The sequence below is a fragment of the Chlorocebus sabaeus genome, chromosome 6 (assembly GCF_047675955.1).
Source record: "Chlorocebus sabaeus isolate Y175 chromosome 6, mChlSab1.0.hap1, whole genome shotgun sequence".
Lineage (NCBI taxonomy): Eukaryota > Metazoa > Chordata > Mammalia > Primates > Cercopithecidae > Chlorocebus > Chlorocebus sabaeus.
The window spans coordinates 61064216-61090316 of record NC_132909.1 but is presented as its reverse complement, the minus strand read 5'-3'; the positions used below and the strand labels follow the sequence as shown (position 1 = coordinate 61090316).

At 56.6% G+C, this 26101-nt stretch overlaps 1 protein-coding gene across 2 annotated transcripts; it reads right to left on the bottom strand.

Moving 5' to 3' along the window:
* Positions 1–8960: 8960 nt before the first annotated feature.
* On the bottom strand, positions 8961–25034 carry MBD3 (methyl-CpG binding domain protein 3). Of its 2 annotated transcripts, XM_007994636.3 has the most exons (7): positions 24808–25029; positions 16879–17038; positions 16385–16522; positions 14530–14620; positions 13322–13499; positions 10615–10818; positions 8961–10453 (listed from the first exon to the last, which is right to left on the bottom strand). In XM_007994636.3, the coding sequence occupies exons 1-6, from the start codon at positions 24915–24917 to the stop codon at positions 10620–10622; spliced, it is 876 nt and encodes a 291-aa protein (XP_007992827.1). In that variant the 5' UTR covers positions 24918–25029; the 3' UTR covers positions 8961–10453; positions 10615–10619. The 2 variants fall into 2 exon arrangements, with proteins under 2 accessions (XP_007992827.1, XP_007992828.1); XM_007994637.3 differs by having other exon boundaries at positions 8961–10818; positions 24904–25034.
* Between the last annotated feature and the right edge of the window lie 1067 nt (positions 25035–26101).

Here is a 26101-nt window from a genome sequence, read left to right as displayed (position 1 = left end):
GGATCCCCCTGCCTGGAGCCCTTCCCCACTCAAAATCTCTCTCCTGACCCCAGGCTGCGTCCAGCCCCACTTCCCCTCCTGGGGTCCTGGACTTTTGTGCACTCCCGTGCTTGGAACTGTTTTTCCATCTCTCTTCTCTTTCTTTTCTTTCTCTCTTCTTTTCTTTTCTTTTCTTTTTTTTTTCTTTTCTTTCTCTCTCTCTTTCTTTCTCCTCCCTTCCTTTTTTATTTATTTATTTTTGAGACGGAGTCTTGCTTTGTTGCCCAGGCTGGAGTGCAGTGGCGCCATCTCGGAGGCTGAGTACAACCTCCGCCTCTCGGGTTCAAGCAATTCTCCCACCTCAGCCTCCTGAGTACCTGGGATTACAAGCACTCGACACCATGCCCGGCTAATTTTTTGTATTTTTAGTAGAGACAGGGTTTTGCCATGTTGGTCAGGCTGGTCTTGAACTCCTGACCTCAGGTGATCCACCTGCCTCAGCCTCCCAAAGTGCTAGGATTACAGGCGTGACCCACCATGCCCGGACCTTTTTTATTTCTTTTCTTTCTTTTGTCTGTCCTTCCTTCCTTCCTTCCTTCTTTTCTTCCTTCCTTCTTTCCTTTTCTTCCATCTCTTTCGTTATTCTTTATTTCTTCCTTTCTCTCCTTCCTTCCTTCCTTTCTTCTCCCCTTCCCCTTCCCCTTCCTTCCTTCCTTGTTTCTTTCTTTTCTTTTTTTTCGAGACGGAGTCCCGCTCTATTGCCCAGGCTGGAGTGTAGTGGCGCCATCTCGGCTCACTGCAAGCTCCGCCTCCCAGGTTCACACCATTCTCCTTCCTCAGCCTCCCGTGTAGCTGGGACTACAGCCACCCGCCACTACGCCTGGTTAATTTTTTGTATTTTTAGTAGAGACAGGGTTTCACCGTATTAGCCAGGATGGTCTTGATCTCCTGATCTCGTGATCCTCCCGCCTTGGCCTCCCAAAGTGCTGGGATTACAGGCATGAGCTGCCGCGCCCGGCCATTTTTTTGTATTTTTTAGTAGATGGAGTTTCACTGTGTTAGCCAGGATTCTACCTTCCTTCTTTCTTTTTCTTTTCTCTTCTCTTTTTTCTTTTCTTTTTTGGACAGAGTCTTGCTCTGTTGCCCAGGCTGGAGTGCAGTGATGCAATCTCAGTTCACTGCAACCTCCATCTCCTGAGTTCAAGTGATTCTCTTGCCTCAGCCTCGCGAGTAGCTGGGATTACAGGTGCGTGCCACCACACCTGACTAATTTTTGTATTTTTAGTACAGACGGGGTTTCACCATGTTGGCCAGGCTGGTGTTGAACTCCTGACCTCAGGTGATCCACCCGCCTTGGCCTCCCAAAGTACTGGGATTACAGGTGTGAGCCACTGTGCTCTGCCTCAAGACTGATTGATTGATTTTAGAGACAGGGTTTCTTTGTGTTGCCCAGGCTGGGGTGCAGTGGCTGTTCACAGGTGTGACCCCAGGACAGATCAGCACGAGAGCTTTGACCAGCTTCGTTTCTGACTTGGGCGGGTTCAGTCCTCCTGAGGCAACTGGGTGGTCCTCCCAGTCCAGAGAGGTTGTCATATTACTGTGGACACCGGATCAGCATAGCTCACTACAGTCCAGAACTCCCGAGCTCAAGCAATCCTCCCGCCTCAGCCTCCCGAGTAGTTGTGACCACAGGTGTGCACCACCATACCCAGCTACCTTTTGTATTTATAGAGACGGGGTATTTTTTGTTGCCCAGTGGTCTTGAACTCCTAGCCTCAAGCAATCCTCCTGCCTCAGCCTCCCAAACTGCTGGGACTACAGGTGTGCAACACTATGCCCAGCCAGTTGTGATTATTAGTGGCATTGTAGGCTGGGCGCGGTGGCTCATGCCTGTAATCTCAGCACTCTGGGAGGCCGAGGCAGGTGGATCACTTGAGGTCAGGAGTTCTACATCAGCCTGGCCAACACAGTGAAACCCCATCTTTACTGAAAATAGGAAAATGAGCCGGGTGTGGTGGCGTGAGCCTGTAATGCCAGCTGCTTGGGAGGCTGAGGCAGGAGAATTGCTTGAACCCGGGAGGTGGAGGTTGCAGCGAGCCAAGATCACACCACTGTACTCCAGCCTGGGCAAAACAGCAAGACTCCGTCTCAAAAAACAAACACACAAACAAACTCGTGTGTCTAATAAACAAATGAATTCATGAATGAATGAAACAACGAATGCTTAATTCTTTCCCAGTTCTGGAGCCTCAGAGTCAAAACTCAAGAGAAGTGTGGGCAGGGCCACGCCCCTTTCAAAGGCTCTGGGGAGGGTCCTTTCTAGCTCTTCCATCTTCCGGGGGCTCTGGGCCCCATCGCTCATTGTGGCCACATCGCTCTGACCTCGGCCTCCGTCTTCACACGCCCATGTCTCCCTATTTGTTTGTGTCCTGGTTTCCTTCCTCTCATGGGAACAGGAGTCACAGGATGAAGGCCCACCTCACTCCCGTACCATTTCGGCTTAACTTGATCACGTCTGCAGAGACCCTCTTTCCAAATGAGGTCCCATTCTGAAGCTGTGCGGTCGAGGACACAGCCATGTCTCTGTGGGGGTGTGATTCAACTCATAATATGCCTCCCTGGCTGTGACAGCGCAGATGCCTGCAGACGTGGCCCCTGGGCCCGGAGTCACCTCAGGTGGGAAGTGCTGGTGTAGGTGGTGGTTCTATCGTGGTCTCTGTGAAATTCTTTCAGGCCCACTCTGCGTTTTATGTTTTTTCCTTTTTCTTTTCTTTTTTTTTTTTCGAGACGGAGTCTCGCTCCGTGGTCCAGGCTGGAGTGCAATGGCACGATCTCGGCTTACTGCAAGCTCTACCTCCTGGGTTAAAGCGATTCTCCTGCCTCAGGCTCCTGAGTAGCTGGGATTACAGGCATCTGCTACCACACCCAGCTAATTTTTTGTATTTTTAGTAGAGATGGGGTTTCTTCACGTTGGTCAGGCTGGTCTTGAACTCGTGACCTCAGGTGATCCGCCCACCTCGGCCTCCCAAAGTGCTGTGATTACAGCTGTGAGCCACCACGCCCGGCCACATCTGACATTTTTTCACAGGACAATGTTGTAAGAAAATCACATAGGAGGGGAAGCATTTTGACTGGGCAGGGTGGGGGTTATGGGAGACAAGATGAGCGGTGATCAACCCTGATGACCCTTGGGGGGTGGGCCTGGGGGATCCGTTGTCTTGCTTAGGGTACAGTTTTTTTGTTTTGTTTTGTTTTGTGTTTTTGAGAACGGAGTCTTGCTGTGTCACGCAGACTGGAGTCCAGTGGTGAGATCTTGGCTCACTGTAGCCTCCACCTCCCAGGTTCAAGTGATTCTTGTGTCTCAGCCTCCCGAGTAGCTGGGGCCACATCCAGCTAATTTTTGTATTTTTAGTAGAGACAGGGTTTCACCATGTAGGACAGGCTGGTCTCGAACTCCTGGCCTCAGGTAATTCGCCTGCCTTGGCCTGCCAAAGTGCTGGGATTACAGGTGTGAGCCACCACGCCCAGCCACCAGCTGCTTGGTGTGTACATTTGAAAGCTTCCGTAAGAAAAAATATGTATTTTAAGTTTTAAAAAAGTGTTCTTTGAAATATTCATTTGTAAAAGTCTGTGGATGAAAATAGCATCAAACACCCCCAGGGTGGGGCATAGGCGGGCTTGGAGGGCAGGCAAAATGGTGGAGTTAGAAAGGGGGCTTCTGGGGCCAGCGGAGCACCTGGGTTTGTCTCCTTGCTTTTATTATATTTAATACAAGGAGCCTGGCGTGGTGCCTGTAATCCCAACACTTTGGGAGACCAAGGTGGGAGGATCGCTGGAGGCCAGGAGTTCAAGACAAGCCTGGTCAACATAGTTAGACCCCTGTCTCTACAAGAAATCTATTTACTTATTTTTATTTATTTTATTTTTTGATACAGAGTCTGGCTCTCATTGCCCAGGCTGGAGTGCAATGGCGCGATCTCGGCTCACCGCAACCTCCGCCTCTCAGGCTCAAGCAATGCTCCTGCCTCGGCCTCCTGAGTAGCTGGGATTACAGGCGCCCGACACCACGCCTGGCTACTGTTGTATTTTTAGTAGAGATGGGGATTCTCCACGTTGGTCAGGCTGGTCTTACACTCCCGACCTCAGGTGATCCTCCTGCCTAGGGCTCCCAAAGTGTTGGGATTACAGGCGTGAGCCACTGTGTCTGGCCTATTTATTATTATTATTGTTTTGAAAACAGAATCCCTTCACTCTTGTTCAGGCTGGAGTGCAGTGGCACGATGTCAACTCACTGCAACCTCTTCCTCCCTGGCTCAAGGGATTCTCCTGCCTCAACCTCCAAAGTAGGTGGGACTACAGGCACCTACCACCATGCCCAGCTAATTTTCGTGCTTTCTAGTGCATGTTGGTCACACTGGTCTCAAACTTCTGACCTCAAGTGATCTACCTGCCTAGGCCCTGCAAAGAGGTAGGATTACAAGCGTGACCCACCTTGCCCAGCCTATACAAAAAATTTTGGCCGGGCGCGGTGGCTCAAGCCTGTAATCCCAGCACTTTGGGAGGCCGAGGCGGGTGGATCACGAGGTCAGGAGATCGAGACCATCCTGGCTAACACAGTGAAACCCCGTCTCTACTAAAAATACAAAAAACTAGCCGGGCGAGGTGGCGGGCGCCTGTAGTCCCAGCTACTCGGAGGCTGAGGCAGGAGAATGGCGTAAAACCCGGGAGGCGGAGCTTGCAGTGAGCCGAGATCGCGCCACTGCACTCCAGCCTGGGTGACACAGCGAGACTCTGTCTCAAAAAAAAAAAAAAAAAAAAAAAAAAAAAAATTTTAAAATTAGCCGGGTCCAATGGCCCGCACCTATGATCCCAGCTACTTGGGAGTCTAAAGTGGGAGGACTACTTGAGCCCGGGAGGCAGAGGTTGCAGTGAGCTGAGATTACGCCATTGCACTCCAGGTTAGGCAACAGAGTGAAATCCTGCTTCAAAACAAAGAAAAAAAAAAGGCCAGGTGCAGTGGCTCACGCCTGTAATCCCAGCACTTTGAGGGGCCAAGGCGGGCAGATCGGTGGATCACTTGAGGTCAGGAGTTCAAGACTAGCCTGGCCAACATGGCAAAATCCCATCTCTACTAAGAATACAAAAAATTAGATGGGCGTGGTGGTGCACACCTGTAATCCCAGCTACTTAGGAGGCTGAGGCAGGAGAATTGCTTGAACCAGGGAGGCAGAGGTTGCAGTGAGCCGAGATCGCACTATTGAATTCCAGCCTGGCGACAAGAGTGAAACCTCCACCTTTTTTTTTTTTTTTTTTTGAGACGGAGTCTCGCTCTGTCACCCAAGCTGGAGTGCAGTGGCCGCATCTCAGCTCACTGCAAGCTCCGCCTCCCGGGTTTACGCCATTCTCCTGCCTCAGCCTCCCGAGTAGCTGGGACTACAGGCGCCCGCCACCCCCCCGGCTAGTTTTTTGTAATTTTTTTTTTTTTTTTTTTTTGAGGCGGAGTCTTCACTCTGTCGCCCAGGCTGGAGTGCAGTGGCACCATCTCGGCTCACTGCAAGCTCCGCCTCCCGGGTTCGCGCCATTCTCCTGCCTCAGCCTCCCGAGTAGCTGGGACTACAGGCGCCCGCCACCGCGCCCGGCTAATTTTTTGTATTTTAGTAGAGACGGTGTTTCACCATGTTAGCCAGGATGGTCTCGATCTCCTGACCTCGTGATCCGCCCGTCTCGGCCTCCCAAAGTGCTGGGATTACAGGCTTGAGCCACCGCGCCCGGCGTGAAACCCCATCTTAAAAAACAAAACAAAACTCAGAAAGAAAAAGGAAAACACGCTGGGAGAATCTTGTGATGGAGAAGGAAGGAAGGCGGGACAGTAGAGACAGGGGCATTTTATTGCTTGTAAATTACATCTCAAAAAACCCACTTCACACGCGTTAACTGGAAACATCTTCAAATGAACGGCCATGAGCGTGCATTATTTTGGTAACCAGAGGCGGCTAAAAATTAAAACTGTGAAAATTAAAACTGAGCAGGGAAGGCAGTTTTGTGGTCTCACATTATTTGCCTTCAACAAAATTCTTTTGCCTTCAACAAAATTCTTTTGCCTGTGGCCAACATGGTGAAACCCCGTCTCTACTAAAAGTACAAAGATTAGCTGGGCGTGGTGACAGGCGCCTGTAATCTCAGCTACTCGGCAGGCTGAGGCTGGAGAATCTGTTGAACCCAGGAGGACGTTGCGCTGAGCCGAGATCACGCCATTGCACTCCAACCTGGGCAACAAGAGCGAAACTCTGTGCCAAAAAGGAAGTAGGAGGAAAAAAAAAAAAACTACACAATTCTGGTGAGGCGCGGTGGCTCACGCCTGTAATCCCAGCAGTTTGGGAGGCCCAGATGGGCGGATCACCTGAGGTCAGGAGTTCGTGACCAGCCTGGCCAACATAGTGCAACTCCGTCTCTACTGGGCGTGGCGGCACATGCCTGTAATCTCAAACTACTTGGGAGGCTGAGGCGGAAGAATCGCTTGAACCTGGGAGGCGGAGCTTGCTGTGAGCTGAGATGGCGCCATTGCACACCAGCCTGGGTGACAAGAGCGAGACTCTATCTCAAAAAAAAAAAAAAAAAAAAAAAAATTGTGGAACGTTATCATTAACTTTTGTGGGCGCCCTTTAGCCATTCCCCCCACTCTCCATAATCCCCAGCTGCTGGCACCCACGTGTCCCCTTCCTGTCTGTGAATCGGCCTGTCCTGGACATTCACACAAATGGGATCGCACGCCGTGTTGGTGTCTGTGTGTCTCTCGCTGAGGGTGGCCTCCTCCAGGAGCATCCATGCGGTGGCCAGTGTCAGAGCCTGGTTCCTGTTCATGGCCGACTCCTGCTCCACGGTGTGGCCAGGCCAGGCTGTGTTCGTTCATACCTGGATGGGCACTTGACTTGTTTATACTTTCTGGGCCCCTTGAATCTGGAACAAGTGCGACAGCATCTCACAGGCAGTGCCCAGCCACCCACCACCGGAAAGCTGAGCCCTGCTCTGGTACGACCCTGCCCCAAAGAGCATTCCCGAAGCTGGGGGTGTTTTCCATGGGCACCTCCGGGCTTCTGGAGATTTTCTGTGACAGCCGTGGGGGACACACACAGGCGAGGGGCGTCCCCGGGGGTCTTTGCGGTGGTGAGTGTGTGAGGCGGTCAGAAGGGCTGTCTCTGTCTGCCTGGGCTTGGGGGCTGCGGGGACAGCAAGGCACGGGCCCTGGGTGTGGCGGAAGAGGCACGATGCCCCTGAGCTGGTGTTGCTGAGACTCGGGAGCCCTGTGGTCCGTGTTGCCGAGCTGAGGGCTGGAAAGTGCATCCTCGCCATGGGGGTCCTGAGGCCTCTCCTCCCTGGAGGTCTGGGGAGCTTGGTCTCAGGGGAGGCGGGGGACATGTGAGGCTCTTGCTGCTACTGACAGGTGCCAGAAGGGCTGCTGTGGTGGCTCAGGCCTGTAATCCCGGCACTTTGGGAAGCCGGGGCAGGCAGATCACCTGAGGTTAGGAGTTCGAGACCAGACTGGCCAACGTGGTGAAGCCCCGTCTCTACTAAAAATACAAAAATTAGCCAGGCGTGGCGGCTACTCGGGAGGCTGACGCTCGAACCCAGGAGGTGGAGGGTGCAGTGAGCCCAGATCACACCACTGCACTCCAGCCTGGGCAACAAGAGACAAAGAACAGCAAAACTCAAAAAAAAAAAAAAAAAAAAAAAAAAAAAAAAAAAAAAAAAAGGAAAGTCCCAGAAGGTCTTAGGGCTGAGACATGGGCAGGGCTGGGGGACAGCTAAGTGGCCTTTGAGGGTGGGGCCTGGCACTGCACAGGGCAGGCTCGTCCTGGCCCCCCAGACAGACCCCAGCATTGGGAGCTCAGGCTTCCCCACCCCGTGCCAGGTCTGGGTTCTGGGGCTGGAGTGTGGGGCCTGAGTGCGCCCAGGGGTTCATCCTGGGGGTCTGAGACTTCCAGGGCAGGGAATCTGACAAGGTCCTGAGCACTGGACTGGCCCACCGGGTGCCCACACCTCCTACAACTCACTTCTCACTGGGCACGACCTCTCGCAATGGCCAGTATTGCCTTGGCCTGTGGGGATCCCCAAGGTTTCAGGGAGAGAGGAAAGGACTCTCAAGCTTCAGCAACATCGACAGCCCAGGGTCTGGATGGGCTTCTGGTGGGGAGGGCCCTGTGGCAGGGGTGGGGGTTGTCACATCTCAGACCAAGGCCAGGACACAGCCAGAACCCCAGGATCAGAGGGACTGATCAGGGTCTGTCAGTGACAGGAAGCTGGGCTGAGACAGAAAGGGAGAGAGAGCAAGAGAGCAAGAGACAGAGACAGAGACCGAGGGAGAGAGAGCAAGAAACAAAGAGAGACGGAGGGAGACAGCAAGAGACGGAGACAGCAAGAGACAGAGACAGAGACACAGGGATAGACAGAGATAGACCAAAGGAGAGAGGGACAGAGGGAGACAGGAAGAGGGAGACAGAGAGTCTCCGGGCGCCCGCAGACCCTAAGGTGGCCTCGCAGCCTTCAGGTCCAGAAAGCAGCTTCCAGTGGCCGTGGCTACTGAGTGGAAGTCCAGGGGCGCCGGGGCACAGCTCCCCTCCCTACAGCGGCTGTGCAGGACCTGAGGGCCTGGGGAGCCCTCCCTCCCGGGCAGCCCCTCCTGCTTCCCTTCCTTTGGAAGGAGCGGTGCTGGGTCTGAGCTCCAGCCCATCTTCCTCACTGTGGCAGCAGGGCCAAGACCCACGATCCTTGGGCCAAGCCAGCGGCACCTCAGGGGGCACGGCCCTCGCCCATGGATGCCCAGGCTGGCCTGGTCTTCTCTGAACACCCCCAAGCCTGACTCTGTGAATGTCCTGGAGTTGTGAATGTCCACAAGGTTGGGGGACCTCCTGGCCCTGTCCCCACACTGCCTTCAGTCTTTCATCACCCAACCAAAGACAGAAGCTCAAACGTGGGCACCAAAGTCTAGGCTCCAAGCACATCCACCCACGGTGGCTTTATTCAGTCACATCCCCACGCCCACAGCTCCCTCCACCAGGCAGAGGGGAGGCCACCCCACTGCAGCACCCGGGGATCCTGGGCCGGCAAAGGGTCCCAGCCAGAGGGCACCAACCCCAAGAAGACATGGTCCCCACCTGGAGCTTCCCTCGGCTGCCTCGGCCCTTGAGCCCGTCCCAGGGATTTGTGCTTTGACTCTGACAAGGAGCAGCAGGAAGCCGCCAGCCCACCGCGCCCATGGGTGTCCTTGGAGGGCAGACGGTGGAGCGGTGATCCCGGCTCCTGAGCGGCACTTCCTCAGCTCCCACAGCCCCCGCAGTCAGGCCCCATCAGTCCCCTGGGGCAGTGACCAGATCCTGGCGGGGGCAGCGCCGGGACAGGCCCTCTCTATGGGCCTAAGGTCAATGCAGGCGAGGGCTCGCTGGGCCCAGGCCAATGAACCCACCAGTAGGAGCCCTCACTGGGCAGCAGGGCCAGGAGGGCACCAGGGACTGGCACAGAGTCCACTCAGGGAAAGCGTCTGTGGCCTGGAACCTGCCCTCGCCAAGGCACTGGGGGGTTTAAGGAACAGATCCTTCAGACGGCCTTGGGCCAGAAGCTCCCTGGAGAGCCAGGCACCTCAAGGGGCATCTGGGAGCCTCGCCCTGTCCCAGTGGCTCCTGGCACCCCTGGGAGCGTCAGCACCACCCCAAAGCTGGGTGCCTGTGTCCCCACTAAACAGAAAGGAAACCGAGGCAGGGGCGCCGGCTGGCAGTGGAACATTCTGGCAGCCCCAGGCGACCGAGCACCGACTGGCAGCAGCTGGGGTTTGGTTTTCGGAACGAAGGCTGGCGTCAGCACACAGGGAAGGCCACCCGGTGATGCGCCTCGACTGTGTTAGATTTACTGAAGGAGACTGGCCTCCTGGGTGTGCCACTCAGGCACGGTGAGGGTCTGTGGCACCACCAGTCGCATGGCAGGGCAGAGGGTGGCGCCATCCTGCACGCCCCCGACAGCGGACCAGAGTCCCGTCCTCACGCTGCGCAGTGGGTGCTGTGGGTTTCAAAAATACGCCTTCAGACCGAGAAACCCTCCCAGCTGTCAGCGCTCCTTGGTGCCGAGCTGCCGGGCACCTACTGGCTGCTCTCCAGTCTCAAGGAGATGGGGCAGCGGGTGTGGGGAGGAGCTGGCCTCAAGCCCCGAGGTCATAGGGAGCCAGGTGGGGCCCAGGAGCACCCGGCACTTCCCGAAGCCAGACCCTTTAGCGGACGAGCGTGGAGGGTCTTTCGGGTGGGGGCAGCCCCAGCTGTGTGCCCTGAGGCCCCGGGAAGTGGGCACAGGCTGAGGAGGGAGCCAGGAGCACGGCCTTCCTCCCGGGTGTCTCCAGGGCTGGGCTCAGCCGCCGAGCCTGGTTCATGTGGGGCCGAGGGCCGCGTCTGCAGGCGGCTCCAGCAGGCAGCACGGGCTCTCGGCAGGGCCTCTGGAAAGGACAGGGAGGGCTGGCTTTAGCGACTCCACGGGACGGGGATGCCTGGGCTCTTCTGGGGAGATGGCACCCGCCATCCCGACCACATCTGTGTTCATCAGGCAGTGCCCACTGCCAGGACCCGACTCCAGGGAGCCCCCATGGCCCCGCAGCACCTGCCCTAGACGTGCTCCATCTCTGGGTCTGGGTCGGGCTCCTCCTCCTCCTCCTCCTCGTCCTCCTCATCATCGTCCTCGGTGCAGGCCTTGTCCAGCGGCGCCTCGCCGTCACGGGCCAGCTCCTCCACGTGCGCCAGCATGTCGGCCATCAGCGCCTCCTCCAGCCGCTTCCGCACCTGCTGCACCAGCTCCTCCTGCTTCCTGGGGACAGAGGGACCTTGCGTTACGCCCAGGTGAGCGGCCAGCAGGACATGGACACAGGACGAACGTGGGGACCTCGGCTGGGAGGGGAGGCCGGAGGGATCCACAGGCATCCCCAGGACCAGCCCTAGCCCGTGCCGCCCCTCCCTTCACAATCCATGCACACAACAACTGGCTGCCGCTGCCCATCACCAGCATCTGCCACCCACCCAGATGGCCCACCTGCCACCTCTGCTGAGACCCAGGGAGCGGCCCTACCCCTCAGCCCCCAGACCTGGCCCTGAGACTCCCCCGTGCTCAGCTGCGGAAACCCTTGCTCCTGTCCCTTGACAGGCACTGAGTGGGGCAGGAAAACCCTCACCAGGCTGGGTAGAAGCTCACGCCTGTAATCCCAGCACTTTGGGTGGATCACTTGAGGTCAGGCGTTCCAGACCAGCCTGACCAACACGATGAAACCCCATCTCTACCAAAAATACAAAAATGAGCCAGGTATGGTGGCGGGTGCCTATAATCCCAGCTACTTGGGAGGCTGAGGCAGGAGAATCACTTGAACCCGGGAGGTGGAGGTTGCAGTGAGCTGGGATCGCGCCACTGCACTCCAGCCTGGGCAACAGAGGGAGACTCTGCTAAAAAAAAAAAAAAGCCTCACCAAAATCAGCTACCATCAGCCCGCAGCACCCCCCGCCGGCTCGCAGGCCCGGGGTCACCTTTCCACTGCCCGCTATGCGCCAGCGTGCGTTCCCTTACCATGGCTCAGGGGCCTGAGAAAAAGAATCCACACCCACGTCTCAACCCACCACCAGGGACTGGGGGCCTCATCCTTGGGGACTACAAGCTGATGCCAGGCACTCCAGGGTGGCCGCTCCTCTGCCTGCCGACTCCTGGGCCGCAGCATGTGCTTTCGCCTGCCTCCCTCTCCCGCTGCCCAGAGCCCCTCCTTGTCTCTGTTCCGCTTTCACTCCCAGGTGAGGCTGATTGTGTTTGTGGCCAAGGCTCAGCCACCCCCTGCCCCCGGGGTCTCTCCAATGGCTCCTGCAGACCTGAGCTGCTCCCTCTCACTGTCCCCACCACCCGGAACACCCGGGCTCACCTACTCCACTGCAGCCACCAGACAGAACCCACCTCCTGCTGAACCCACCACCCAGTTCCTCATTTCAATGCCTTTTTCTATTTCTATGAGTTCTTTATTTTTTTAACTCTGTGACCCAGGCTGAAGTGCAGTGGCAGGATCTCAACTCACTGAAACCTCCGCCTCCCGGATTCAAGTGATTTTCCTGCCTCAGCCTCCTGAGTAGCTGGGACTACAGGCGCATGCCAACACACCCAGCTAATTATTTTATTATATTTTTTAATAGCGATGAGGCTTCACCATGTTGGCCAGGCTGGTCTTGAACTCCCGACCTCAGGTGATCCTCCTGCCTCGGCCTCCCAAAGTGCTGGGATTACAGGTGTGAGCCACTGTGCCCAGCCTTATTTCTGCAAGTTTTGCAGGGCTTTTAATGATCTGCCTGCTATTTCTCAGTCTTGTTCTTTTCTTATGTTGTCAATTCTTCCTATTCCACCATCTTCATTTCGGGGAGTTCGCTGGGCATGTGGAGAGTGTAAATGGACCTCAAACACAAATGAGGGGGCCCAAAAGCACTACGGCCGGAGGAAGATGCCGCAGCCGCTCAGGACGGAACCCTTGGCACCCAGTCTGTGTGCTTGCGGGGGTGGCATCTTAGGTCCATGTCTTCACCCTGCGTGGGGGCACAGGGTCTCTTCTTCTTGTGCCCAGGGGCCTTTGACCCCTGGCTGCTGCCACAGGAAGCCCACATGCCCCAGCGCCTCCCTGGCTGCTACAGGCTTCAGTTCCTTGTTTCTGGAACCCTCAAGAGTTTCCTTTCCTTCCTGACCTAAGCCATGTGCTGCATTGAACATGAAAAGCCCCATCTTCTCTCCAGCACTTCCAGAGATTTCTGCAGGCGCCTCCGTCACCGGGGGGCCTTGCATCCACCCTGCACGTGGGACGTGGGTTCGGCTGAGGCCCTGCAGGAGGGTCCCTCACCCTTGGGCTGCTCAGCCTCCCCTGACTGCTGCCTGTTTCTGCAGCGGCCGTGCTCCCTGCCGTTCGTTCCCAGGCTCTGCGCGCTGGAACTGCCCCTCAGCAGGCGCCCTGCGCCATCTCCCTGAAGGCAGAGAGCCCTGGCCTGCCCTGTCCCTCCATCTCCAGGGCCCAACGTGGAGCCCAGCACCCAGCACAGTCAGTTCTCACGGGCTCAAAGGACCATACTCTTTTCAAAAACATTTTTTCAAGGGGTGCCTGGCTCGCCCTGAACCCAGAACGCGGGTGAAACAGTTCATACTGGTCCGACGATGGGTACCCTTGCCCCGTCTATTTCTGTTTCAAAACCCCAGCAGCGTTGTGGGGAGACGGGAAACACGCAGGCACACGGGGACACTCAGGGTCCCCATGCCCCCAAGAGACAGGGCGGAGGAGCAGGGGACCAGGCCGAGGAGCTACCTGATGTCCTCGTCGGTCACCATGAAGGCTTTGCACAGGGGCTGCGTGGTGTTGAGCCACACACCAGGGTTCTTCTCCACGGCGGCCGAAAGCTGTCCCGTGATGGGCATGGTGCTAGTGTGCAGGGCGCTGGCGATGGCTGACAGCAGCGTCTCATCTGTGCAGCCAGGTCCCACCCCTGCCAGGCAGTGGACAAACAGCCACAAGTGGAGAGGTCACCACGGGGCAGCTGTGGCCTGGAGAGCTGGAGAGGCCACGGAAATGCCCCAAGAATGGGAGCTGCCGCTTTCTCCCCGTGACTCGGGTTCCATTTCTAAATTCCCTCTCCTGCTTGTGTTATTACATTCATAACAGAAAACAAGCAAGCTAGGCCAGGTGCGGCCTCTCCCGCCTGTAATCCCAGCATCTTGGGAGGGTGAGGTGGGAGGACTGATTGAGCTTAGGAGTTTGAGACCAGCCTGGACAACATAGTGAGACTCCTGTCTCTACAAAAGAACTAAAAAATTAGCCAGGTGTCACGCTGCATGCCTGTGGTCCCAGCTACTCAGGAGGCTGAGCTGAGAGAACCACTTGAGCCCGAGAGGTGGAGGCTGCCGCGAGTAGTCATGGCGCCGCTGTATTTCAGCTTAGGCCGTGAAAAGGCTGCCTTTTGTTTTCTGAGACAGGGTCTTGCTCTGTATTTTCCGTAGAGATGTAGAGATGGGGTCTATGTTGCCCAAGCTGGTCTTGAACTTCTGAGATCAAGTGATCCTCCTGCCTCAGCCCCTCAAAGTGCTGGGATTATAGGCGTGAGCCACTGTACCCAGCGACCCTGTCTCAAAAAACCACCAACAAAACCATGCAAGAGCTGCATTCTTTGTGCTCGGAGGGTGCAGGAGCCAAGTCAGATGTCCTTGTTTGTTTTTAGGATCCCCATGGCAAAACTGCACGTCCTGCAGGTGAAAACAGCCCTGGGCCTGCGCCACACCTGGAAGGCACAAAGCCCCACCCGCAGGGTCTCCAAGGTCAAGAATGAAGGGCCCAGCCCAAGCGCCCTTACCCATCCCCAAGCCCACTGGGTCTCCGCCTCCCGCCCCAGCCACAGGCAGATTTGCTCTAAGCACCCGCAGCAGGAACAGCCATCCACCCTGCTAGGAGATGAGGGCACCCGCAGCGCCTCCACCCCACCCCGCACGTCCCCTTCCGCCTTCCCTCAGGCGCCCGCTCACCCTGCAGGCCCTTGGGGAGGTCCATGGTCTTGACCAGCTCCTCAGCAATGTCGAAGGCGTTCAGGCCGCTCAGCTTCTTCTCCCAGAAGAGCTGCCCAGACACAGATGTGAACCTCAAGGGCAGCCCACCTGGCCTCCTTGCCCCGTGTGGGTCACCACGGGGCCTCTCCCCTCCCAGGGCCTTGGGTCCCCAGCCCCTGCCCAGGTTTTCTGCAGCCAGGGATCCAGTGGACGTTTGTAAATAAGAATAAAAATACACATGGGGTGGCTTGCGCCTGCAATCTCAGCACTTTAGGAGGCCGAGGTGGGCGGATCACCTGAGGTCAGGAGTTTGAGACCAGCCTGATCAACATGGTGAAACCCCTTATCTACTAAAAATGCAAAAAAAGGTCGGGTGTGGAGACGGGTGCCTGTAATCCCAGCTATATGGCAGGCTGAGGCAGGAGAATCACTTGAACCCGGGAAGTGGAGGTTGCAGTGAGCTGAGACCGCACCATTGCACTCTAGCCTGGACAACGAGAGCAGAACTCCATCTCAAAAAAAAAAAAAAATTAGCCACGTGTAGTGACAGGTACCTGAAATCCCAGCTACTTGGGAGGCTGAGGTGGAAGAATCACTTGAACCTGGTTGAAAACAGGAGGCAGAAGTTGTAGTGAGTTAAGATCCCGCCACTGCACTCCAGCCTGGGTGACAGAGTGAGATTCTGTCTCCAAAAAAAAAAAAAAAAAAAAAAAAAAAGAAACAAAAAACAAAAAGAAAATACACACGGTTCTCAGGTTTTTAAGAAGTAGGTTATGCAGTCACATATGGGCAGTCAGCCCCCTGTATCTGTGGGTTCATAACCACACACCCAACCAGCTGCAGACGGAAAATATTTGGGGGGAAAAAAAGACAAAAATAATACAACTGGCCAGGTGAGGTGGCTCACACCTGTAACCCCCACAGTTTTGGAGGCCAAGGTGGGAGGATCACTTGAGGCCAGGAGCTTGAGACCAGCCTGGGCAACATACAGAGACCCTGTCTCAAAAATGAAAAAGTAAACAAAAGGAATAAAACACACACAACAAGGAGTGTCACACGCATCTACACCTCATGAGGAATCTAGAAAATACCTGTAGGTAATGTGCAAACATTAAACCATTTCTATTTTTTAAAAAATATTTTTGTTTTATTTGAGAGACAGGATCTCGCTCTGTCGCCCAGACTCGAGTGCAGCGGCAGGATTTTGGCTCACTGCAACCTTCACCTCCCGGGTTCAAATGATTCTCCTGCCTCAGCCTCCCGTGTAGCTGGGATTATAGGCGCCTACCACCACGCCCAGGTAATTTTTGTATTTTTAGTAGAGACCGGGTTTCACCATGTTGGGTCAGCCTGGTCTCGAACTCCTGACCTCAGGTGATCCACCTGCCTCGGCTTCCCAAAGTGCTGGAATTACAGGCCTGAGTCACTGCGCAAGGCCATCCTGGACCATTTTCTATGACGGGCCTCAACATCCCCGGATTTTGGTATCTGGGGGTTGAGGGTGGGGTGTGTCCTGAAACCAATGCCCCGCACATTCCAAGAGGGGACCGCAGGACCGGGTCTTGCTCTGTCCCTCAGGCTGGAGTGCAGTGGTGTGCCTCCTGGGCTCAAGCAATCCTCCCACCTCAGCCTCCCAAGACGCTGGGACCACAGGCGCCCGCCACCACATCCAGCTAATTTTTTCACTTTTTTTTTGCTTTGTCATGTAGCCCGGGCTAGCCTGGAACTCTTGCGCTCAATCCATCCGCTCCACGTACGATCTTATTCCAAACGTCCACCCACTACAGTGAACAAGCTGGCCGGGAAGGCTGGGGTCGCTATGCGTTGAGCTCACCTGTCGCGGCTGGTCCACCGCCTTCTGTGGGTCACTCTTGACCTTGTTGCTGGGGTGGTTGGTAATCTTGGTCACTGGCTGCTTGAAGATGGATGCCGTCTGGCGCACGGGCAGCGCCGTGTTCAGGTCGGGCTTGCCCTGCGGGACGAAGGAGATGCGGTCCGGTCTGGGGGCGCCCCGGCGGCGCGGAGCCTCAAGGGGTGCGGGGCCCGAGCGACCCCTCGCCGTGCCGGCGCCCCTCGCGTCCCCCGTGCCCTCCAGGACCCCCACGGTCCGGGGAGGCCGCTCCCGCAGGGTCGGCCCGGCCGGCTCTGGAGCCCCCGCCGCGGGCCGTGTCCTCGCCATGAGCCCTGCGCTCTGCGCTCTGCGCCCTCCGCCCGCTGTGACCTCCTGCGCTCTGGACGCCGGGCTGCGTCGCCCGCAGGTCACGTCATGGCCGCGTCCCCGCCTAGAACGCCCCGTGCCGACGTCACCCGCGTGGCGCCACCACTCACCTTGACCTGGTTGGAGGAGTCGTAGCGCACGCGCTGGCGACTCTTGTTCATCTTGCTCATCAGCATCTTGCCCGTGCGGAAGTCGAAGGTGCTCAGGTCCATGGAGCCGCCCAGGTAGCGGGCCAGCTGCGGCTTGCTGCGGAACTTCTTCCCGCTCGGGCTGCAGGGAGGCGGGACGGTCGGTGCCCCGGCCGGACCCCGGACCCCAAACCCAGGCCTTGGCCCCAGACCCAAACCCAGTCCCAGCCCCAGCTTCAGGCCGTGACCCCAGCCCCAGACCTCAACCCGGCCGTGACCCCAAACCTAGGCCCTAGCCCCAGGCCCAGACCCCAACCCTGGTGTGACCCTAGACCTTCATCGCAGACCCCAGTACCCCAAAACTGGCCCCCACATCTGGGCGCCAGCCCCAGACCCAGCCTCCACATTGGATCCTTGCCCCAGACCCCTAACTCTGGTCCCCTCTGCCCTAGGCCCTGGCAGCATCAGGCACAGCAGACACTGAGCTCGGGTACAAACGCTATTACCTACAGGAGGATGAGCCCCGGCTCTGGGAGGATGGTTCACATTTCCAGAACATTCCAGAAATGGAATTTAGGTCACATTCTTCAGAAAAGACCCCACGGAGAACAGGTATGTGAGGGACAGCCCTAAAAGCAATCTCCTTCCCCCTTGGAGTTACAGCGGCAGGGCCAGGCTGGGAAGGGGTCTCATTCTAAGGTCTGGGGCCAGGCCCCAACAGCTGCTTGGGTATAACCGGACCGGGGAGCTCACAACAAGGCAGCCAGGTAAACAGACCTGCTCTCAGACACGGGGCTCTGCTCTCAGCCTGCCACAGACAAGCGCCGGCAACTCATCCTCTCCAGGACCTAAGGACACCCACCTATGGGTTGCCCTGTGTGTCACATGTGGTCACACTACAGGATGACAAGCACCCAACCCAGCACATCGCCATCAGGAACAGCCATGTTGGAAAAGCCTGGCACCTCCTCACCGAGTTTCCTGATGACCCAGACATGACATTCTTAGGTATCTGCCTGAGAAATGAGCACACATCCACACCATCGCTTCTACGCGGGTGTCCCCAGGAGCCCCACCACAGGAGCCAGGAGGTGGCAGCAGCCCAGATGCCTTCCATGGATGAACGGACAAACACACCATGGCCCAGCCACACAATGGGACAAGACTCAGCCATGAAAAGCAGCGAGGCTCTGACACAGGCCACAGCGTGGATGCACCTTGAGTACAGCACACTCAGAGACGCCAGACACAAAAGGCCACACAGTATGTGACCCCATTTCTTTTTTTTTTCTGAGACGGAGTCTTGCTCTGTCGCCCAGGCTGGAGTGCAGTGGCCGGATCTCAGCTCACTGCAAGCTCCACCTCCAGGGTTTACGCCATTCTCCTGCCTCAGCCTCCCGAGTAGCTGGGACTACAGGCGCCCGCCACCACACCCGGCTGGTTTTTTGTATTTTTTTAGTAGAGACGGGGTTTCACCGTGTTAGCCAGGATGGGCTCAATCTCCTGACCTTGTGATCCGCCTGTCTCGGCCTCCCAAAGTGCTGGGATTACAGGCTTGAGCCACCACGCCCGGCCAATGTGTGACCCCATTTCTATGAAATGTCTAGAACAGGATAATTTGGAGACAGCAAGAGGACGCATAGTGCCAGAGGCTGGGGTGAGGGATGTGGAGTGACTGCTGATATGGATGCGACTTTGTTTCTTTCTTTCCTTTTGGAGATAGGGTCTCACTGTCACCCAGGCCGGAATGCAGTGGCTCAATCACAGCTCAATGCAACCTTGAACTCCTGGGCTAGGGTGATCCTTCCACCTTAGTCTCCCAAGTAGCTGGGATGACAAGCACAAGCCACCACGCCTGGCTAACTTCTTTTTTTTTTTCTTTTGAGATGGAGTCTCACTCTGTCGCCCAGGCTAGAGTGAAGTGGCTCAATCTTGGCTCTCTGCAACCTCCACCTCCAGGTTCAAGTGATTCTCCTGCCTGAGCCTCCTGAGTAGCTGGGTGTACAGGTGCCGCCACCACACTTGGCTAATTTTTATATTTTTAGTAGAGACCAGGTTTCACCATGTTGGTCAGGCTGGTCACGAATGCCTGACCTCACGTGATCCGCCTGCCTTGGTCTCCCAAAGTGCTGGGATTACAGGTGTGAGTCACGGTGCCCAGCCTAATTTTCGTATTTTTTTTATACAGATGGGGTCTCGCCATGTTGTCCAGGCTGGTCTGGAACTCCGGAGCTCAAGCAGTCCTCCCACCTTCCCTCCCAAAGCTTTGGGATTACAGGTGTGAGTCATCATGCCCTGCCGCTTCATTTCTTTGTTTTTCATTTTTACTTTTAGAGCCAGGGTCTCCTTTTGTTGCCCAGGCTGGAGTGCAGTGGTGTGATCACAGCACACTGCAGCCTCGAACTCCTGAGTAGCTAGGACTACACAAGTGTGCGCCACCATGCCCAGCTAATTTTTAAATTTTTTGCATAGATGGGGTCTATGTTGCCCAGGTTGGTCTCCAACTTACGATCTCAAGAGATCCTCCTGCCTTGACCTCCAAAGGGATTACAGGTAGGAGCCACTATGCCTGGCTGGTTTCTTTTATCTCGATAAAATCATTTAGAAATAATAGCACTTGTATGGTGCTTACTAGGCCAGGTACCTCAAACATACTGTATCTATAAACTCAGTCAACAGTCACTTTTATTAATAACGCTTCAGCCAGAGATTGGTAGGTAGCCCTGCTTTGCTGGTTTCCTAATCCTCTAGGGCAGGCTCCTCCTGTCCTCTCCTGCCCCTGCCCCAGATGTCCTGGCCCATGGCAGACGCCAGATGCCAGACAACTGAGACAGCTCCAAAGAATCTCCTGTAGCCGGGCGCGGTGGCTCAAGCCTGTAATCCCAGCACTTTGGGAGGCTGAGACGGGCGGATCACAAGGTCAGGAGATCGAGACCATCCTGGCTAACATGGTGAAACCCCATCTCTATTAAAAAATACAAAAAACTAGCCGGGCGAGGTGGCGGCGCCTGTAGTCCCAGCTACTCGGGAGGCTGAGGCAGGAGAATGGCGTGAACCCGGGAGGCAGAGCTTGCAGTGAGCCGAGATCGCGCCACTGCACTCCAGCCTGGGCGGCAGAGCAAGACTCCGTTTCAAAAAAAAAATCTCCTGTAGCCAGAAGGAAACTCAATTCTGCAGGCACTGCACAGAAATGCTCGGTCCCATGCTTAGCTCAATCGCCTCTATCCAGGATCTACGTACTGAGCTGATACACAGACCACGGGAAGTTTTATTTCTCTCCACCCAGCCCCCCCCAACCCAACCCTGGGCAAATTCCATGGTCCACAAGGACACAGACGGGCTCCAGCATGTCCACTAAGACAGGGCGCCGCAAGGAGGGCACGAGGACAAGTGCCTGGGGGTCTGAAACCACTGAGGACTCCTCCCGGAGATTTACTTTTGAGATTTACTCTTGTAATTACTCTCCGGGCTGGCTGATGTTAAACCGAAGGTGGTTTGCCCAGGGCAGTGGAAAGAAACCGAGAGACCAGAGGCTCAGACTCAGGCTTCATGAAGCCACAAGAAGAGACCCCACAAAACATGCCCAGCAGCTCTTTGCCTCCAGTCACCCCAAAGAGAGGCTGTTCTGCCTTTTAAGATGAAGACAAACAAGGCTGGGTGCGGTGGCTCACGCCTGTAATCCCAGCACTTTGTGAGGCCGAGAGGGGTGCATTGCCCGAGCTCAGGAGTTTGAGACCAGCCTGGGCAACACGGTGAAACCCGTCTCTACTAAAATATAAAAAATTAGCTGGGCACGGTGGCGCGCGCCTGTATCCCAGCTACTCGGGAGGCTGAGGCAGGATTGGTTTGAACCCAGGAGGCGGAGGTTGCAGTGAGCTGAGATCATGCCACTGCACTCCAGCCTGGGCGACAGAGCAAGACTCTGTCTCCAAAAAAAAAAAAAAAAAAACAAGGCGAACAACAGACAGATCACAGACTGGTTGTTAGGAGTGGGGGTGGGCGCACAAGCAGTGGCAAATGGGTCTGGGGTTCTTTCTGGAGTGATGGAAATTCTAAAATTGAATCTGAGGATAGCTGCACATACCCGTAAATATGTGAATATGCTAAAAAACCATTGACTCGTGCACTTTAAATGAGTGTATTGTATGGTACATAAACTGTATCTCAATAATACCCTCTCAAAAAGAATAAATGCAGTTGCTCACACCTAAGGTCAGGAGTTCGAGACCAGCCTGATCAACATGGTGAAACCCCATCTCTACTAAAAATACAAAATTAGCCAGGTGTGGTGGCACATGCCCGTAATCCCAGCTAGTTGGGAGGCTGAGGCAGGAGAATTGCTTGAACTTGGGAGGTGGAGGTTACAGTGAGCCGAGATTGCACCATTGCACTCCAGCCTGGGTGACAGGGCAACACTCCGTCTCAAAAAAAACAAAAAACAAAAAGAGGGTGGTGTAATCCCAGCACTTTGGGAGGCCGAGGTGGGACGATCACCTGAGGTCAGGAGTTCGAGACCAGCCTTGCCAACAGGTGAAACCCCGTCTCTATTAAAAATGCAAAAATTAGCTGGGGGTGGTGGCGGGGGCCTGAAATCCCAGCTACTTGGGAGGCTGAGGCAGGAGAATCACTTGAACCCAGGAGGCGGAGGTTGCAGTCTGCCGAGATTGTGCCACTGCACTCCAGCCTGGGTGACAGAGTGAGACTACCTCTCAAAATAAATAAATAAAAATTAAAAACTGAAAATAAAAAATTAGCTGGGCATGGTGGCACATGCCTGTAGTCCCAGCTACCCCGGAAGCAGCCTGGGTGACAGAACAAGACCCTGTCTCTAAATAAATAAATAAATAAATAAATAAATACAAATGCAAGATAGAGGGGGTTTGTGGTAACCAGGGGCTGGGGGAGGAAGAAGTGGGGAGTGACTGCTAACGAGGACAGAGCCGCTTTTCGGGGTGATGAGAATGTTCTGGAATTACACAGTGGTGATGGTTGCAGTTTTGTGAATGTACTAAAAACCACTGGTGGCCAGGTGTGGTGACTCACGCCTCTAATCCCAGCACTTTGGGAGTCTGAGGTGCTGGGGTCAGGAGTTGAGGTCAGGAGTTCGAGACCAGGCTGGCCAACATGACGAAACCCCTTCTCTACTAAAAATACAAAACTTAGCCGGGCATGGTGGTGGGTGCCTGTAGTCCCAGCTACTCGGGAGGCTGAGGCAGGAGAATCGCTTGAACCCAGGAGGCAGAGGTTGTAGTGAGCTGAGATCGCGCCATTGCACTGTGGCCTTGGCGAAGAGTTAAACTCCGTCTCAAAAAACAAAAAACAAAAAAACCCACCCACTGAATTGTACATTTTTAAAAAGTAGCTTTGGCCAGGCAGTGGCTCATGCCTGTAATCCCAGCACTTTGGGAGGCTGAAGCAGGTTAATTGCTTGAGTACAGGAATTCGAGACCAGTCTAGTCTAGGCAACATAGTGAAACCCCATCTCTATAAAAATAAGCCAGGCATGGCGGCTTGTGCCTGTAATTCCCGCTACTTGGGAGGCTGAGCTGAGAGGGTCACCTAAGCCTGGGAGGTCGAGAATGCATAAGCCATGATTGTACCACTGCACCCCAGCCTGGGTGAGACCCTGTCACAAAGAAAAAGAAAACTAGCTTTTGTGGAATGTGAATTATATCTCAATTTTTAATAAAGGTTATGCCTGTCTATTGACACAGAAAGATGTCCCTGAGATTTTATTCAATGAACAAAGAACAGCCTTGATAAAACCACACATATAGAAAAAGGTGGGCATCACGGCCTGAACTATCCCAGGTACCCCCAACAGAGAACGCAGCCTGGAAGCCTGCAGCCTCAGATAAAAGCCTGGGCTGAGGAGGCCCCAGACCTGCAGAGGGCGGCTCTGGGCTGAGTCTGGCGTCACCCTCTGCAGAGACACCTGAAATCTCCCCAGCCTGTTTAGAGAGCTTTTCGCCGCTTTTCTCCACTGCTAGACCCTCATGCTCAGGGCCAGGGCCCAAGGTGGGAATGAGAGGGCTGGGGTCAAGACAGCCTCAGGGCACTCCGCACAAGCTGGCCTTCATCCCAGCTCCCAAGCTGCAGCCACCTCTTAGGGGGTTCCTGCTGCCTGGACGCCTCTCCCTGTCACTCAATATGATGTCCTCAGAGAGGCCCCCTCCCTGACCCCAGTCTTAGGCCCCGCATCTGCCCTCCCAGATTTTAGCATGTGTCACCGCAGATCTCAGGACGTGTACCCACGGCTGTCATGGAAAGTGGCTGGTGTCCTGGCTGTCACCTGTAAGCAGGAGGGCCCGGCCTCACTCCTGGCTGAATGGTCGGGATCCAGGCAGCGCCTGGTGCTGGGGAGGCTTGTTTTTGCCAAGGGGCTGACACAGACCTGCTGTGGACTCTAGGGCAGCCTTTGGGAGAGGGAAAGCCAGAAATGTGCTTGGAGGGAGCATGCCGGCAGGCCCGGCCTCCTACTGACAGAGGACAGAAAACAGGGCTTCAGGCTTTCTAGAGCCAGAGAGCCAACGAAGGGGGCGAGTACCAAAGGGGGATGCATGACCCTGTCCGAGACAGGGATTGCAGTCCCACTATGCCAACGCCTGCAATTACAGGGTTCCAGCTCATAAGGGTACACATTTGGGGACCAAGTTTCCCCTCTCTGTTGCTGTCCTCCAACTTTCCAGGAACCAGTCCCCGAGCTCCTCCTGCAGAACGAGGCCCCACACACTGCTTCTGATCACAGCCATCGTTTCCCTGCTCACTTTTCTCACTTTATCTCCCCAAACTGGGACAGTCAGGAACCACAGGGGACTGAAGTGCACAGTGGACGGAGCGCTGGTTCTGCCCCTCCTTGGCTCGTGGAAACCACTCGCCCTCACCTGGGCGGTCTCCGGCCCACGACCCCGAGCTGTGGGAAAAAGGGGGGCCGACCGCACACCACCCTTTACCCAGGTGCTCGGCACATGGCAGGCGTCCTCTTTCCCCTCATGGGGGACCTGCAGGGGCCGCGGGACAGTGAACCAAGGGGAGGGCGCAATCAAAGCTGGCCCAGAATCAAAAGTATCTTTCCCCAGCCAGGGGGAAAAAAAAAAAAGGAAGACAAACAGCAGGTGGCCGACTGACTGGGTATTGGCTGCAGCAGGCAACTAAGTCTTTGTTCCACGGAGGGGGTTCCCTGCGACCTTTCTGAGCAGCGCCTGTTCCAATTTGGGGAGTGGGGGGTCTCTGAAAGCCTTCGACCACCACCAATATCTACGCAAAGACTACCGTTAGGTCGGCTCGGAAAGTCGCAAGCCTCAGGTCTCCACCCTGAGGGGGGCCACGACCCACGAGGTCCTCGGAAGGAGTGTGGGGGAGGAGGTGGAATACCTTCGAAAAAAGCAACGCTGCGAGGGAGACCAGTCACCCTGAGGCGCTTATTCCCAGGACTGGGTTGAGCCCAAGAACCCGCATTTTCACGCACGCTCTCCCCGATCCCCCCATGAGCCCTGCTCCCCGAAACCCCGCCTGGCCACCCCCTCGGGCTCCGCGCCACCCCAGCAGCGCCCCAAGAAGGCACCCCCTGCGTCTCACGGAAACCAAAGGAACAGCCCACCCCCCACCCCTGCCTCCCGGCAGCGTCTGGCCGTCGCCAGGCGCCCCTGGCCCAGCGCGCACGAACAAAGGCCACAGTCGCTGCTCGGCAGCCAGTCCCCAAACGGCCGGCCGAAAGCCATGCGGCCCAACAACCAGCGCACGCGCACTGGGCCTCCGCGCGCCGGGCGGACACGCACGCAAGACGCACGCACGCACGCACGACGCACGCGCGGGGCCCGGGCCGCAGCCCGGGGCAGGGGCGCCGAGGCCGCCGCAGAGGCCGCTGGGAGGCGCCCGTTGAGGCCCTGCGCGGCCGGCGCGCTCATTCACCTATAGTAAAAGACATCCCTGTGGCCGGCCGACAGCCCCGACCTTCTGGGCACTTCTTCCCTCTCCCAGCCCTGCGGGAGCGCCGGGCACTCCCACCTCTTCCGCTCCATTGCGCCCGGCTCCTCGGCCCGCCGCCGGGCCCGCCGCCGCCGCCCGGACCCCCGCTCGCTGCCGCCGCCTCAGCTGCCTCCGCTGCCGCTGCCGCCGCCGCCACTTGCCGCGGCTGTTCCGGCCCGCGGGCCCCCGCCCTCCGCCCCCAGCCGGGCGCGCGCCGGCTTTGCCGCCCTCTCAGCCCCCTCCCCGCGCTCGCCAGCCCCCGCTCGGGGGGCCCGCTCCGCCCACCCGCCCGCGCGGGGCCCCGTGCTGCGCAGCCGCGGCGCCAGGCCCCGCCCCTCTCCGGCAGCGCCAATCAGCGCACGGGGGGCGGTCCTCCGGTGGCGTGTGCGCCTGCGCCCTGTGCCTCGCGAGCCGCTAGTGCCCAGCAGCTGTTCCCGGAGCCTCCACAGGCCTTTCCACTGTGCCCCCGCTTCCCCGGCCGCCTGGGGCGCGTGCGCGGGGTCATGCTTTCGTACTAGTGGGTTCCTTTTCCCCGACCTTTCTCCAGCCCAAGTCTTGGGGACTCTGGCATAGTGACTGGACCTCGACTTCCCTACCCTCCAGGTCTCCCAGCTTCCGAGCTTTTTACAGGCGTCCACATCTGGGGGGCTTCCTCCGTGACCACCCCCCTCCATGCTCCCAAGTTCCCTCCAGTAGCTTTTTTTTTTGATACGGAGTCTCACTCGGTTGCCCAGGCTGGAGTGCAGAGGCGCGATCTTGGCTCACTTAAAGCCTCCGCCTCCCAGGTTCAAGCTATTCTCCTGCCTCAGCCTCCCAAGTAGCTGGTTCCACATACAGCTAATTTTTGTATTTTTAGTAGGGACGGGGTTTCACCATGTTGGCCAGCCTGGACTCGAACTCCTGACTTCAAGTGATCAGCCCACCTCGGCCTCCCAAAGTGCTGGGATTATAGGCGTGAGCCACCACGCCCTGCCCAGTAGCTTTCTGACTCCTCGGAATCCAGGTATCTGAGCCCCCTGCTCCCCTACTCCACCCCCTGCACCTTAGTCCAGCCACCATCTCTGGTCGGGAGAGTTCCAGGACCTTCCTGCGGAATCGCCCACCCACTGTTGTCTCCTCTTAACCCCTTCCCCAGCCAGCCAGAGGGATCCTGAAATGGAAGTGGGTGGGCTGCCCCCTGTCGGCCCCCCACTGACAGCATCGCTCCCAAGGATAGGGCTGGGCCGGCCTGCACAGG